At 42.6% G+C, this 15353-nt stretch overlaps 1 protein-coding gene across 6 annotated transcripts in view; it reads right to left on the reverse strand.

Annotated features, from left to right (window-relative positions):
- Positions 1-15353, reverse strand: part of LOC127439519 (uncharacterized) — a 53831-nt gene that overhangs the window by 11374 nt on the left and 27104 nt on the right. For 2 of the 6 annotated variants that reach the window (XM_051695684.1, XM_051695683.1), the window contains exon 1: positions 8092-9571. The exons of 2 other annotated variants lie outside the window; for them this stretch is intronic. In XM_051695684.1, coding sequence (XP_051551644.1) covers positions 8092-9571 — 1480 coding nt within the window. Of the gene's footprint in view, positions 1-7937; positions 9572-15353 lie in introns of those variants that run through there. 2 more of the 6 variants (XM_051695688.1, XM_051695686.1) reach the window with 1 other exon arrangement.

Consider the following 15353-nt stretch of genomic DNA (forward strand, 5'->3'; position numbering starts at 1 on the left):
ATTCCCCTTATCTGCGGGCTTGATAACAATATTGTTGTTATTTTGAAGTTCACGTAACGCTTTCTTTTCTCCTCTGGACAAATTAGGTTCTGCTCTATGACCCCAGTGCAAATGGCGATACGCATAATTATCAGCCCTAATAATTTGGGCTATCTGTTTCGGGAGACTGGAGAGAGCCGGTGTCCAGTCAGAGCCATGCGTGAAAGGAAGTTTATGTTTTTGACTCTTCTTGCCCTCAAAAAATGTTTCTAATTTCAACCTACGATGGTAGGACTGCATGTCTTTTAACAATTCTTTTTTCTGAGTTTTAAGGCCTAAGGGGGTGGGAATGAAAGAGAGACCTTTCAAAAGAACAGAATTTTGCTCTGAAGTGAGCACAAACGACTCCGAAAGATTGATAATGAGCTTATGGGGTCCCATTGTTGGGCTGTCACTGGCTATAAGTTTAAATGGGTCGCCCAATGTGCTAACATGGCCTTAGCGGTCATTGACCTCCAGTGGATGCCGTCATCGTCCACTTGAAACTGAGCCGTTGGGAGCAACGGAATAAATTTCATGTTCTTTTTGATGTGTCCATTAATGTGTTCCAACATGAGTTGTTCTTCCATAGGAAGAGTCCTGGAAAAATTGATAAGAGGACAAAACAACTCTGTATCCGGCAAACGCTGTTTGACCGCTCTGTATGCCCTCTGCATTTCCGTAATTGCTGTCATTCTGTACCGTTGCCGTCTGTTGTTCAAACCAAATGACAGAATAATCTTTTCAGGCTTAACCTCAATGGTAGCCTTCTCTATGAGATTTCCAGCGTGTTGCCACTTGGCCCCTGGAAAGCTATCCACTTGTAAATCTGGGTACTGGAATGAGGGAAGCCTATGAAGATTGGAGTCGCCAATTATTACGAATCTCTTTCTCAGTGTTAAACTCCAATCGAATAACTTTCTACCCGTATTGACGTGCCTGATTGGACGACCAATCGAGCTGGGAGTCAAAGGGGCAGGGCTCAGAGCTCCAACAGAAGTTGTGTCCTCAAGCGGTGGTTGAGCCGCTAGGGGAGGATGTAGAATACAGCTAGGTTCTCCTCGTTCCACCACCTCAGTAGGTTTCTGTGGAAATTTTGTATTTGCTTCTCCTCTCAGTCTGCTTTCGACTGGGGAGGAATGTTGAGAAACACTGTGTTCAACACGTACCACCTTCACAATAGGTTCCAAGGGGACCCTCGGATTCGGAGATGGTTCATATTCTTCGAGAAAATGTGAGAGTGGAGAACGAATTCTGTTGGAATCTCCTGAGTGTTCAGAAAACAACACTGCGCTAGAGTGTTGAGAAGAGTCAGAAGTAGCGGCACAGCGTTGTGCGGGGGGTAAAGGAGAATCAATTCAATTCTCTTCCCCCAAATTAACTAACTCCCGAGGTGACCCATCCCGCCGTGGAGTGGACACTACATCACATTCACTCTGGTGATGTGTGTCCCTCACAAGGATGAGCTGGTCACCTTCAAGAGCCTCGGACTGGTGTGTATGCGTTTTCCTAATCCTTTGTTTTTGTGGTGACATCGCTCGAGCCTGTATGGGCTGGAGCGCTGGTTGCGGTCCCACGGGAGACAATTCCCTTTCAAAAGAGCAGTCTCTCCGATTTGGAGGAGACTTTGACACCCCCCCCTTCCACCAAAAGAGATGGTGAGGTTTGGACTTCAATGTGGTGTGCCCCCGCTTTCGGGCGGACCACAACTAGAGGGGTACTAACCAATGGCAGTGGAGCTGGTGCTGTTCGTGCTAGTAGTTGTGAGCCAGAGACTGCCACTTCCGCAAATGTGCGAGGTCGTGGGGACTCTGACACTTGCTCTTCAGCTATGACCAATGGTATTGCATTGGAATTCGCTTCTGATAGTTCAGCTGTAATGAAAGCCTCTGCTTGTTCAATAGTCTCAGGACTCACCCTTCCCCGAAAATTACGATCAGCCCAATTAGACGCTACTTCAAACGCCTTTGGCCAATCGGCCTGGTCCGTTTGTTCCCGGATGGCTTTAGTCGTTTCGTCTATCAACGTCTCATAGTGCTGTTCTAAAATGAGCTGTGTGGTAAAAGACCAATTTTTAGCGTTACCCTCTAGCATTTGACGCACCTGATCGTTAGGAGACGCGGGGTTGACGGCCTCAATCAAAATGCCAGTCAACCTTTGAAAAGTAATCGGTTGGTTATCTTGAATCTTTGTAGTGACTTTCCCCAAATGGTGAACTAAACGGATCAAATCATACATGCGTTTGATTGTTGCTTTAAGCTTAGGGGGTGCAGGAATGTGTGTGGTGCTACGTAACAATCGTTGTTTTAAATTGTTAAACTTTCCCCCTCCAACCTCCCTTTCTTGGGGGAAATGGCGTGCAAATCTGTCCCTTTCAAAAGTGCGTGGGTGAGTTCCTCTGTCCAGAGAAACTTCAACATCACGGAAACGTCCCCCGTGATTCACAAAAGAAACAGATTTTATTCTGCGAGCAGAGGAAGAATGAGAAGGAAAAGTATTGGAAGTTGCTCGGTTCCTGAGATTTTGAGTAGAAACTGAATCAAACTCAGAAGGGTCATTATATTGCTGAGGAACATCCTCCTCAGAAAGAGCATCTTGCTCAACAAAAAATTCACGCTCTGCGTGGTTCTCAATTTCAGCATCAACATTAGACGCAGTGGCAAACTGTGTGCGCTTTGCTCTATTGCGTTGACGCTTTATTTGGTGTCTATTGGGAGGTCTGTATGGACCTACAACCTCAGAGTGCTGATCAGGGTGGAAAGTAGAGACTGAACGAGAAGAACCAAGCCTGGCACTTTCTCGGGACACTGGTACTCGACCTGGACGGGAATACTCATGTTGCCAATTCAAATCTCTGTATTGTGTATTCATAAACTCACGTGCACGAAAACGTGCATTTGTTTGTTTGTTAAACAATTTGTTGTCACGTCTTGCACGTAAACGTGCATTTGTATTCTTTTCTTGGTCGTGTGAGTCATAATTAAACTCATTTGCACGAAAACGTGCAGTTGTATTCTTCATTGAAGCATCAAATCTGTAGTTTGGTGATGTATCAGTGAGTCTAATACGAGGACGCGGCGCCAAACGCTGTCTCTCGCGCCTCGAAAAAACATCCATCCTAAACGCACACCAAACTCAGCAAAAAACTCCAAAAACAAAACAAACTGTACCGTTCAAGTCTTGTGCGACGTTTCGGTACTAAACTGTACCTTCCTCAGGCTGACTTGAACGAAATTAAATCACAAAACTGACTAAAAATGTCCAAAAGATCACTTTATATGCGCAGACAATTCGCTGAGCATCCGAATCACGCGGCGCGCTGTCCTCAAATGCGTGCTGTGTGCATGAGCCTGCAGCGCGCTCTCTCTATGTGTGTGTGTGTGTGTGTGTATGTGTGCGACGCTGTTATAAAATCAGAACAATTAAGCTCAATTATATACAAACTGTGTGAATAAACAAAGCGAAATGAAGGAATATTCTTTACATTTGTGAAAACAAATGGAATTCAAGCCCAAATTAGTATAAAATAAAATATTAAAGATGATATTCACTAATTGTGTGATTCTGTCGGGTCAATAGTGACGCACCAACATAAGCCATATATGGAGTAGAATTCTCCTCCCGTGTATCAAAAACACTCAAAGAACCTTTGATGTCAAATTAAACAAACGAACCGATCATCACATGAACATTCAAATAACCAGTCCAGCGATGAGCAATCAAGATCTTTTTCCTAAATCTCCTGTAATAAACTGTGTTTGTGTATATTGAATTTGTAAACTAACAAAAAAAAGGTTTTTTTGAAAAAAGTTATGAAGATGAAGAAATTATCAATGTAAATGAGTATATATGAATCATGTATATTTATTTATAAGTAAAAGGTATCTCTATTCCTAAAATAAATTTTGAAATCACACAAATGTATGTTTGTGTATATAAATTATGTATGTGATTTGTGTGTGTACATATAAGAGAGTGTGTGTGTGTGTGTGTGTATATATGTACGTGTGTGTGTGTGTGCAAATAAACACACAGAGAGAGACACACACTTAATTATGGGAATAAGTAAAACTGGAAATACCCAACCCAATCCAAACCATACAATAAAATTGTTGAAGGGAATAAAATAAAAACCGAAAAAAAACTGTGCCATGACCCAATCCCAACCCCGAGCAGGCCCAAAGCTCAGAGAGGGAGGCACGGGCTGGATTAGGAAAATGTAAAAATCCAAGGCCTGGGTCCAATAAAGGGCCCAGGCCTGGTTGTGCACAGTCCTTCCCTCAACTGACCACTAAGAGCCCACCCAAGAGCGGGAAAGGGACACAACTACAGCTGTTAGTATAATAAAATAAAATAAAATAAAATAAATACATCCCAAAGGGGGTATTATTGTAAGGGTACCCCAGGTTAGGTTTAGGAGCTGATGTGGGTATTGCTCTAAGGGTTATTAAGGTTAGGTTTAGGGGCTGGTAGGGTAACCAAGGTTAGGTTTAGGGGCTAGTGTGGGTATTATTCTAAGGGTAATTAAGGTTAGGTTTAGGGGTTGGTGTAGATGTGGTTGTAGAAAATAGAAATATGTGATCATTTAGACCACATTCAAAGGAAAGAAGGAGAATATAAAAGAAAAAAAATATAATTGACTCATCAGAATTACATCTCATTAAGACCTCTCGGGTAGAGGGTATCCAAGCGTGTGATCCATGTCCTCTCAGCTCTAAGGCGGTCCTGTAATGACCAGAGGGGATTCGCTTGGAGTCCCGTCGCCCTGAGGGCCGCAAGACCGTGAACCAAAAAATGCTGAACCACATGTCTACGCTTCTCAATTTTGTGTACAATATTGTGGGCATGCTGGTAGATGCGGACACGTAGCTCATTTTTGGTTTGGCCCACATACTGTCTGCGGCATTTGAGACAAAAAATTAAATAGACACAATTACTTGTTCGGTGGGACAAAGGCTGTGGCAGTTGAAATATTTGTTTTGTAGATTTACTCATTACCCAACGTAAAGAAACAAAATATTTACATTTATCCCTTGGGCCTTTTGGTAAAGGTGAATATAATTTACTATGAACTAAAGTGTCCAAAAGATTTTTGTTGCGTTTGTAGGCCGCAATGGGCTTATGGTGTTGGAGATAAGGTGTGGGTGTGAGAAATTTAAGGAAGTTAGATTTTGACGCTAAATTGAGTTGAACACTTTGGCTAGAAAAATGTGTCACTAAAGGAATGATTTTGTTTCTGGGATGTGGATCTGTCGTAGGGAGCACTTTGGGTTGGTTAAAAGTTTTGAGCATCCTACGAAGGAATGATCTCGAGTAACCGCGTTGTTTTAAGGCAGAGAATAAAGTTTTGGTAGCAGAAAGGAAAAAAAGTCTGTTCTGTGCAAATTCTGTGAAATCTCAACAATTGAGATTTCACAATCCCTTTGAATGTGTGTTTGGGGTGAAAACTGTGCTTATGAAGAAGTGAGTGTGTGTCGGTTTCCTTGAAATAAACTCTGAAGTCCAACCGACCCGTTTCCTGAAATTTAGGACCCTTATAGGAAACCACATCCAGAAAATTGACCTCTTGTAGATCAATCATAAACTTAATCTTAATGGAACTCTGATGTGTGTTTAAATGTTGTGTAAACGTCATAAATTCATCCTTGGAGTACGTCCAGACACCCCAGATATCATCCAGAAAACGAAAATATGCAAACGGTTTTAAAGGAAAGGAAGAGAGAGCCGATTCCTCCCAGTCGGCCATAAAGATGTTGGCATACGAGGGGGCAAATTTCTTCCCCATTGCCGTGCCTTTAATTTGTAGATAGAATTTCGAATCAAACTCAAAATCGTTTTTTGTTAAATTAATTTCCAATAACTTCAAAATATATTCATCCGGCCTTTTTGGGTCCGGGAATTTACTCATACATTTCTTAACAGCTTCCAAGCCGACTTTAGTCTCAATATTAGTATACAAACTGTCAATGTCAATGGTAAAAAGAAAAGCATTAGGAGGAATTTGTAAACGGCCAATTTTAGAAATAAAATCATAAGTGTCTTTTAGATAACTGGGGTGTTTCTGTGAAATGGGATTTAAAAAATACTCGATGTACTCAGCAACAAAATACGTTTCGCTATTGCAGTCAGACACAATAGGTCTGCCAGGGGGAATTTTAAACGGAACACTCCAATTTTTGGGTTCTTTATGTATTTTAGGTAATAAATAGAATCTCCTGGGTCTCGGCGGACCATTTCCCAGGAGATACTCTTTTTGGCGCCCACTAATAATTTTCTTTGAGTACATTTCTTCTAATATCTCTGAAATTAAATTAATAGTCTGTAAATAAATAGGTTTCTCCAACGGACGATAATGTTCAACAACTGTTAGTTGCCTCTGTCCCTCCCGAACATACTGGTCTCTATCTAAGATGACAACCGCATTCCCCTTATCTGCGGGCTTGATAACAATATTGTTGTTATTTTGAAGTTCACGTAACGCTTTCTTTTCTCCTCTGGACAAATTAGGTTCAGCTCTATGACCCCAGTGCAAATGGCGATACGCATAATTATCAGCCCTAATAATTTGGGCTATCTGTTTCGGGAGACTGGAGAGAGCCGGTGTCCAGTCAGAGCCATGCGTGAAAGGAAGTTTATGTTTTTGACTCTTCTTGCCCTCAAAAAATGTTTCTAATTTCAACCTACGATGGTAGGACTGCATGTCTTTTAACAATTCTTTTTTCTGAGTTTTAAGGCCTAAGGGGGTGGGAATGAAAGAGAGACCTTTCAAAAGAACAGAATTTTGCTCTGAAGTGAGCACAAACGACTCCGAAAGATTGATAATGAGCTTATGGGGTCCCATTGTTGGGCTGTCACTGGCTATAAGTTTAAATGGGTCGCCCAATGTGCTAACATGGCCTTAGCGGTCATTGACCTCCAGTGGATGCCGTCATCGTCCACTTGAAACTGAGCCGTTGGGAGCAACGGAATAAATTTCATGTTCTTTTTGATGTGTCCATTAATGTGTTCCAACATGAGTTGTTCTTCCATAGGAAGAGTCCTGGAAAAATTGATAAGAGGACAAAACAACTCTGTATCCGGCAAACGCTGTTTGACCGCTCTGTATGCCCTCTGCATTTCCGTAATTGCTGTCATTCTGTACCGTTGCCGTCTGTTGTTCAAACCAAATGACAGAATAATCTTTTCAGGCTTAACCTCAATGGTAGCCTTCTCTATGAGATTTCCAGCGTGTTGCCACTTGGCCCCTGGAAAGCTATCCACTTGTAAATCTGGGTACTGGAATGAGGGAAGCCTATGAAGATTGGAGTCGCCAATTATTACGAATCTCTTTCTCAGTGTTAAACTCCAATCGAATAACTTTCTACCCGTATTGACGTGCCTGATTGGACGACCAATCGAGCTGGGAGTCAAAGGGGCAGGGCTCAGAGCTCCAACAGAAGTTGTGTCCTCAAGCGGTGGTTGAGCCGCTAGGGGAGGATGTAGAATACAGCTAGGTTCTCCTCGTTCCACCACCTCAGTAGGTTTCTGTGGAAATTTTGTATTTGCTTCTCCTCTCAGTCTGCTTTCGACTGGGGAGGAATGTTGAGAAACACTGTGTTCAACACGTACCACCTTCACAATAGGTTCCAAGGGGACCCTCGGATTCGGAGATGGTTCATATTCTTCGAGAAAATGTGAGAGTGGAGAACGAATTCTGTTGGAATCTCCTGAGTGTTCAGAAAACAACACTGCGCTAGAGTGTTGAGAAGAGTCAGAAGTAGCGGCACAGCGTTGTGCGGGGGGTAAAGGAGAATCAATTCAATTCTCTTCCCCCAAATTAACTAACTCCCGAGGTGACCCATCCCGCCGTGGAGTGGACACTACATCACATTCACTCTGGTGATGTGTGTCCCTCACAAGGATGAGCTGGTCACCTTCAAGAGCCTCGGACTGGTGTGTATGCGTTTTCCTAATCCTTTGTTTTTGTGGTGACATCGCTCGAGCCTGTATGGGCTGGAGCGCTGGTTGCGGTCCCACGGGAGACAATTCCCTTTCAAAAGACCAGTCTCTCCGATTTGGAGGAGACTTTGACACCCCCTTCCACCAAAAGAGATGGTGAGGTTTGGACTTCAATGTGGTGTGCCCCCGCTTTCGGGCGGACCACAACTAGAGGGGTACTAACCAATGGCAGTGGAGCTGGTGCTGTTCGTGCTAGTAGTTGTGAGCCAGAGACTGCCACTTCCGCAAATGTGCGAGGTCGTGGGGACTCTGACACTTGCTCTTCAGCTATGACCAATGGTATTGCATTGGAATTCGCTTCTGATAGTTCAGCTGTAATGAAAGCCTCTGCTTGTTCAATAGTCTCAGGACTCACCCTTCCCCGAAAATTACGATCAGCCCAATTAGACGCTACTTCAAACGCCTTTGGCCAATCGGCTTGGTCCGTTTGTTCCCGGATGGCTTTAATCGTTTCGTCTATCAACGTCTCATAGTGCTGTTCTAAAATGAGCTGTGTGGTAAAAGACCAATTTTTAGCGTTACCCTCTAGCATTTGACGCACCTGATCGTTAGGAGACGCGGGGTTGACGGCCTCAATCAAAATGCCAGTCAACCTTTGAAAAGTAATCGGTTGGTTATCTTGAATCTTTGTAGTGACTTTCCCCAAATGGTGAACTAAACGGATCAAATCATACATGCGTTTGATTGTTGCTTTAAGCTTAGGGGGTGCAGGAATGTGTGTGGTGCTACGTAACAATCGTTGTTTTAAATTGTTAAACTTTCCCCCTCCAACCTCCCTTTCTTGGGGGAAATGGCGTGCAAATCTGTCCCTTTCAAAAGTGCGTGGGTGAGTTCCTCTGTCCAGAGAAACTTCAACATCACGGAAACGTCCCCCGTGATTCACAAAAGAAACAGATTTTATTCTGCGAGCAGAGGAAGAATGAGAAGGAAAAGTATTGGAAGTTGCTCGGTTCCTGAGATTTTGAGTAGAAACTGAATCAAACTCAGAAGGGTCATTATATTGCTGAGGAACATCCTCCTCAGAAAGAGCATCTTGCTCAACAAAAAATTCACGCTCTGCGTGGTTCTCAATTTCAGCATCAACATTAGACGCAGTGGCAAACTGTGTGCGCTTTGCTCTATTGCGTTGACGCTTTATTTGGTGTCTATTGGGAGGTCTGTATGGACCTACAACCTCAGAGTGCTGATCAGGGTGGAAAGTAGAGACTGAACGAGAAGAACCAAGCCTGGCACTTTCTCGGGACACTGGTACTCGACCTGGACGGGAATACTCATGTTGCCAATTCAAATCTCTGTATTGTGTATTCATAAACTCACGTGCACGAAAACGTGCATTTGTTTGTTTGTTAAACAATTTGTTGTCACGTCTTGCACGTAAACGTGCATTTGTATTCTTTTCTTGGTCGTGTGAGTCATAATTAAACTCATTTGCACGAAAACGTGCAGTTGTATTCTTCATTGAAGCATCAAATCTGTAGTTTGGTGATGTATCAGTGAGTCTAATACGAGGACGCGGCGCCAAACGCTGTCTCTCGCGCCTCGAAAAAACATCCATCCTAAACGCACACCAAACTCAGCAAAAAACTCCAAAAACAAAACAAACTGTACCGTTCAAGTCTTGTGCGACGTTTCGGTACTAAACTGTACCTTCCTCAGGCTGACTTGAACGAAATTAAATCACAAAACTGACTAAAAATGTCCAAAAGATCACTTTATATGCGCAGACAATTCGCTGAGCATCCGAATCACGCGGCGCGCTGTCCTCAAATGCGTGCTGTGTGCATGAGCCTGCAGCGCGCTCTCTCTATGTGTGTGTGTGTGTGTGTGTATGTGTGCGACGCTGTTATAAAATCAGAACAATTAAGCTCAATTATATACAAACTGTGTGAATAAACAAAGCGAAATGAAGGAATATTCTTTACATTTGTGAAAACAAATGGAATTCAAGCCCAAATTAGTATAAAATAAAATATTAAAGATGATATTCACTAATTGTGTGATTCTGTCGGGTCAATAGTGACGCACCAACATAAGCCATATATGGAGTAGAATTCTCCTCCCGTGTATCAAAAACACTCAAAGAACCTTTGATGTCAAATTAAACAAACGAACCGATCATCACATGAACATTCAAATAACCAGTCCAGCGATGAGCAATCAAGATCTTTTTTCCTAAATCTCCTGTAATAAACTGTGTTTGTGTATATTGAATTTGTAAACTAACAAAAAAAAGGTTTTTTGAAAAAAGTTATGAAGATGAAGAAATTATCAATGTAAATGAGTATATATGAATCATGTATATTTATTTATAAGTAAAAGGTATCTCTATTCCTAAAATAAATTTTGAAATCACACAAATGTATGTTTGTGTATATAAATTATGTATGTGATTTGTGTGTGTACATATAAGAGAGTGTGTGTGTGTGTGTGTGTATATATGTACGTGTGTGTGTGTGTGCAAATAAACACACAGAGAGAGACACACACTTAATTATGGGAATAAGTAAAACTGGAAATACCCAACCCAATCCAAACCATACAATAAAATTGTTGAAGGGAATAAAATAAAAACCGAAAAAAAACTGTGCCATGACCCAATCCCAACCCCGAGCAGGCCCAAAGCTCAGAGAGGGAGGCACGGGCTGGATTAGGAAAATGTAAAAATCCAAGGCCTGGGTCCAATAAAGGGCCCAGGCCTGGTTGTGCACAGTCCTTCCCTCAACTGACCACTAAGAGCCCACCCAAGAGCGGGAAAGGGACACAACTACAGCTGTTAGTATAATAAAATAAAATAAAATAAAATAAATACATCCCAAAGGGGGTATTATTGTAAGGGTACCCCAGGTTAGGTTTAGGAGCTGATGTGGGTATTGCTCTAAGGGTTATTAAGGTTAGGTTTAGGGGCTGGTAGGGTAACCAAGGTTAGGTTTAGGGGCTAGTGTGGGTATTATTCTAAGGGTAATTAAGGTTAGGTTTAGGGGTTGGTGTAGATGTGGTTGTAGAAAATAGAAATATGTGATCATTTAGACCACATTCAAAGGAAAGAAGGAGAATATAAAAGAAAAAAAATATAATTGACTCATCAGAATTACATCTCATTAAGACCTCTCGGGTAGAGGGTATCCAAGCGTGTGATCCATGTCCTCTCAGCTCTAAGGCGGTCCTGTAATGACCAGAGGGGATTCGCTTGGAGTCCCGTCGCCCTGAGGGCCGCAAGACCGTGAACCAAAAAATGCTGAACCACATGTCTACGCTTCTCAATTTTGTGTACAATATTGTGGGCATGCTGGTAGATGCGGACACGTAGCTCATTTTTGGTTTGGCCCACATACTGTCTGCGGCATTTGAGACAAAAAATTAAATAGACACAATTACTTGTTCGGTGGGACAAAGGCTGTGGCAGTTGAAATATTTGTTTTGTAGATTTACTCATTACCCAACGTAAAGAAACAAAATATTTACATTTATCCCTTGGGCCTTTTGGTAAAGGTGAATATAATTTACTATGAACTAAAGTGTCCAAAAGATTTTTGTTGCGTTTGTAGGCCGCAATGGGCTTATGGTGTTGGAGATAAGGTGTGGGTGTGAGAAATTTAAGGAAGTTAGATTTTGACGCTAAATTGAGTTGAACACTTTGGCTAGAAAAATGTGTCACTAAAGGAATGATTTTGTTTCTGGGATGTGGATCTGTCGTAGGGAGCACTTTGGGTTGGTTAAAAGTTTTGAGCATCCTACGAAGGAATGATCTCGAGTAACCGCGTTGTTTTAAGGCAGAGAATAAAGTTTTGGTAGCAGAAAGGAAAAAGTCTGTTCTGTGCAAATTCTGTGAAATCTCAACAATTGAGATTTCACAATCCCTTTGAATGTGTGTTTGGGGTGAAAACTGTGCTTATGAAGAAGTGAGTGTGTGTCGGTTTCCTTGAAATAAACTCTGAAGTCCAACCGACCCGTTTCCTGAAATTTAGGACCCTTATAGGAAACCACATCCAGAAAATTGACCTCTTGTAGATCAATCATAAACTTAATCTTAATGGAACTCTGATGTGTGTTTAAATGTTGTGTAAACGTCATAAATTCATCCTTGGAGTACGTCCAGACACCCCAGATATCATCCAGAAAACGAAAATATGCAAACGGTTTTAAAGGAAAGGAAGAGAGAGCCGATTCCTCCCAGTCGGCCATAAAGATGTTGGCATACGAGGGGGCAAATTTCTTCCCCATTGCCGTGCCTTTAATTTGTAGATAGAATTTCGAATCAAACTCAAAATCGTTTTTTGTTAAATTAATTTCCAATAACTTCAAAATATATTCATCCGGCCTTTTTGGGTCCGGGAATTTACTCATACATTTCTTAACAGCTTCCAAGCCGACTTTAGTCTCAATATTAGTATACAAACTGTCAATGTCAATGGTAAAAAGAAAAGCATTAGGAGGAATTTGTAAACGGCCAATTTTAGAAATAAAATCATAAGTGTCTTTTAGATAACTGGGGTGTTTCTGTGAAATGGGATTTAAAAAATACTCGATGTACTCAGCAACAAAATACGTTTCGCTATTGCAGTCAGACACAATAGGTCTGCCAGGGGGAATTTTAAACGGAACACTCCAATTTTTGGGTTCTTTATGTATTTTAGGTAATAAATAGAATCTCCTGGGTCTCGGCGGACCATTTCCCAGGAGATACTCTTTTTGGCGCCCACTAATAATTTTCTTTGAGTACATTTCTTCTAATATCTCTGAAATTAAATTAATAGTCTGTAAATAAATAGGTTTCTCCAACGGACGATAATGTTCAACAACTGTTAGTTGCCTCTGTCCCTCCCGAACATACTGGTCTCTATCTAAGATGACAACCGCATTCCCCTTATCTGCGGGCTTGATAACAATATTGTTGTTATTTTGAAGTTCACGTAACGCTTTCTTTTCTCCTCTGGACAAATTAGGTTCAGCTCTATGACCCCAGTGCAAATGGCGATACGCATAATTATCAGCCCTAATAATTTGGGCTATCTGTTTCGGGAGACTGGAGAGAGCCGGTGTCCAGTCAGAGCCATGCGTGAAAGGAAGTTTATGTTTTTGACTCTTCTTGCCCTCAAAAAATGTTTCTAATTTCAACCTACGATGGTAGGACTGCATGTCTTTTAACAATTCTTTTTTCTGAGTTTTAAGGCCTAAGGGGGTGGGAATGAAAGAGAGACCTTTCAAAAGAACAGAATTTTGCTCTGAAGTGAGCACAAACGACTCCGAAAGATTGATAATGAGCTTATGGGGTCCCATTGTTGGGCTGTCACTGGCTATAAGTTTAAATGGGTCGCCCAATGTGCTAACATGGCCTTAGCGGTCATTGACCTCCAGTGGATGCCGTCATCGTCCACTTGAAACTGAGCCGTTGGGAGCAACGGAATAAATTTCATGTTCTTTTTGATGTGTCCATTAATGTGTTCCAACATGAGTTGTTCTTCCATAGGAAGAGTCCTGGAAAAATTGATAAGAGGACAAAACAACTCTGTATCCGGCAAACGCTGTTTGACCGCTCTGTATGCCCTCTGCATTTCCGTAATTGCTGTCATTCTGTACCGTTGCCGTCTGTTGTTCAAACCAAATGACAGAATAATCTTTTCAGGCTTAACCTCAATGGTAGCCTTCTCTATGAGATTTCCAGCGTGTTGCCACTTGGCCCCTGGAAAGCTATCCACTTGTAAATCTGGGTACTGGAATGAGGGAAGCCTATGAAGATTGGAGTCGCCAATTATTACGAATCTCTTTCTCAGTGTTAAACTCCAATCGAATAACTTTCTACCCGTATTGACGTGCCTGATTGGACGACCAATCGAGCTGGGAGTCAAAGGGGCAGGGCTCAGAGCTCCAACAGAAGTTGTGTCCTCAAGCGGTGGTTGAGCCGCTAGGGGAGGATGTAGAATACAGCTAGGTTCTCCTCGTTCCACCACCTCAGTAGGTTTCTGTGGAAATTTTGTATTTGCTTCTCCTCTCAGTCTGCTTTCGACTGGGGAGGAATGTTGAGAAACACTGTGTTCAACACGTACCACCTTCACAATAGGTTCCAAGGGGACCCTCGGATTCGGAGATGGTTCATATTCTTCGAGAAAATGTGAGAGTGGAGAACGAATTCTGTTGGAATCTCCTGAGTGTTCAGAAAACAACACTGCGCTAGAGTGTTGAGAAGAGTCAGAAGTAGCGGCACAGCGTTGTGCGGGGGGTAAAGGAGAATCAATTCAATTCTCTTCCCCCAAATTAACTAACTCCCGAGGTGACCCATCCCGCCGTGGAGTGGACACTACATCACATTCACTCTGGTGATGTGTGTCCCTCACAAGGATGAGCTGGTCACCTTCAAGAGCCTCGGACTGGTGTGTATGCGTTTTCCTAATCCTTTGTTTTTGTGGTGACATCGCTCGAGCCTGTATGGGCTGGAGCGCTGGTTGCGGTCCCACGGGAGACAATTCCCTTTCAAAAGACCAGTCTCTCCGATTTGGAGGAGACTTTGACACCCCCCTTCCACCAAAAGAGATGGTGAGGTTTGGACTTCAATGTGGTGTGCCCCCGCTTTCGGGCGGACCACAACTAGAGGGGTACTAACCAATGGCAGTGGAGCTGGTGCTGTTCGTGCTAGTAGTTGTGAGCCAGAGACTGCCACTTCCGCAAATGTGCGAGGTCGTGGGGACTCTGACACTTGCTCTTCAGCTATGACCAATGGTATTGCATTGGAATTCGCTTCTGATAGTTCAGCTGTAATGAAAGCCTCTGCTTGTTCAATAGTCTCAGGACTCACCCTTCCCCGAAAATTACGATCAGCCCAATTAGACGCTACTTCAAACGCCTTTGGCCAATCGGCTTGGTCCGTTTGTTCCCGGATGGCTTTAATCGTTTCGTCTATCAACGTCTCATAGTGCTGTTCTAAAATGAGCTGTGTGGTAAAAGACCAATTTTTAGCGTTACCCTCTAGCATTTGACGCACCTGATCGTTAGGAGACGCGGGGTTGACGGCCTCAATCAAAATGCCAGTCAACCTTTGAAAAGTAATCGGTTGGTTATCTTGAATCTTTGTAGTGACTTTCCCCAAATGGTGAACTAAACGGATCAAATCATACATGCGTTTGATTGTTGCTTTAAGCTTAGGGGGTGCAGGAATGTGTGTGGTGCTACGTAACAATCGTTGTTTTAAATTGTTAAACTTTCCCCCTCCAACCTCCCTTTCTTGGGGGAAATGGCGTGCAAATCTGTCCCTTTCAAAAGTGCGTGGGTGAGTTCCTCTGTCCAGAGAAACTTCAACATCACGGAAACGTCCCCCGTGATTCACAAAAGAAACAGATTTTATT

Source organism: Myxocyprinus asiaticus, unplaced genomic scaffold, assembly GCF_019703515.2.
Source record: "Myxocyprinus asiaticus isolate MX2 ecotype Aquarium Trade unplaced genomic scaffold, UBuf_Myxa_2 HiC_scaffold_70, whole genome shotgun sequence".
Classification (NCBI taxonomy): domain Eukaryota; kingdom Metazoa; phylum Chordata; class Actinopteri; order Cypriniformes; family Catostomidae; genus Myxocyprinus; species Myxocyprinus asiaticus.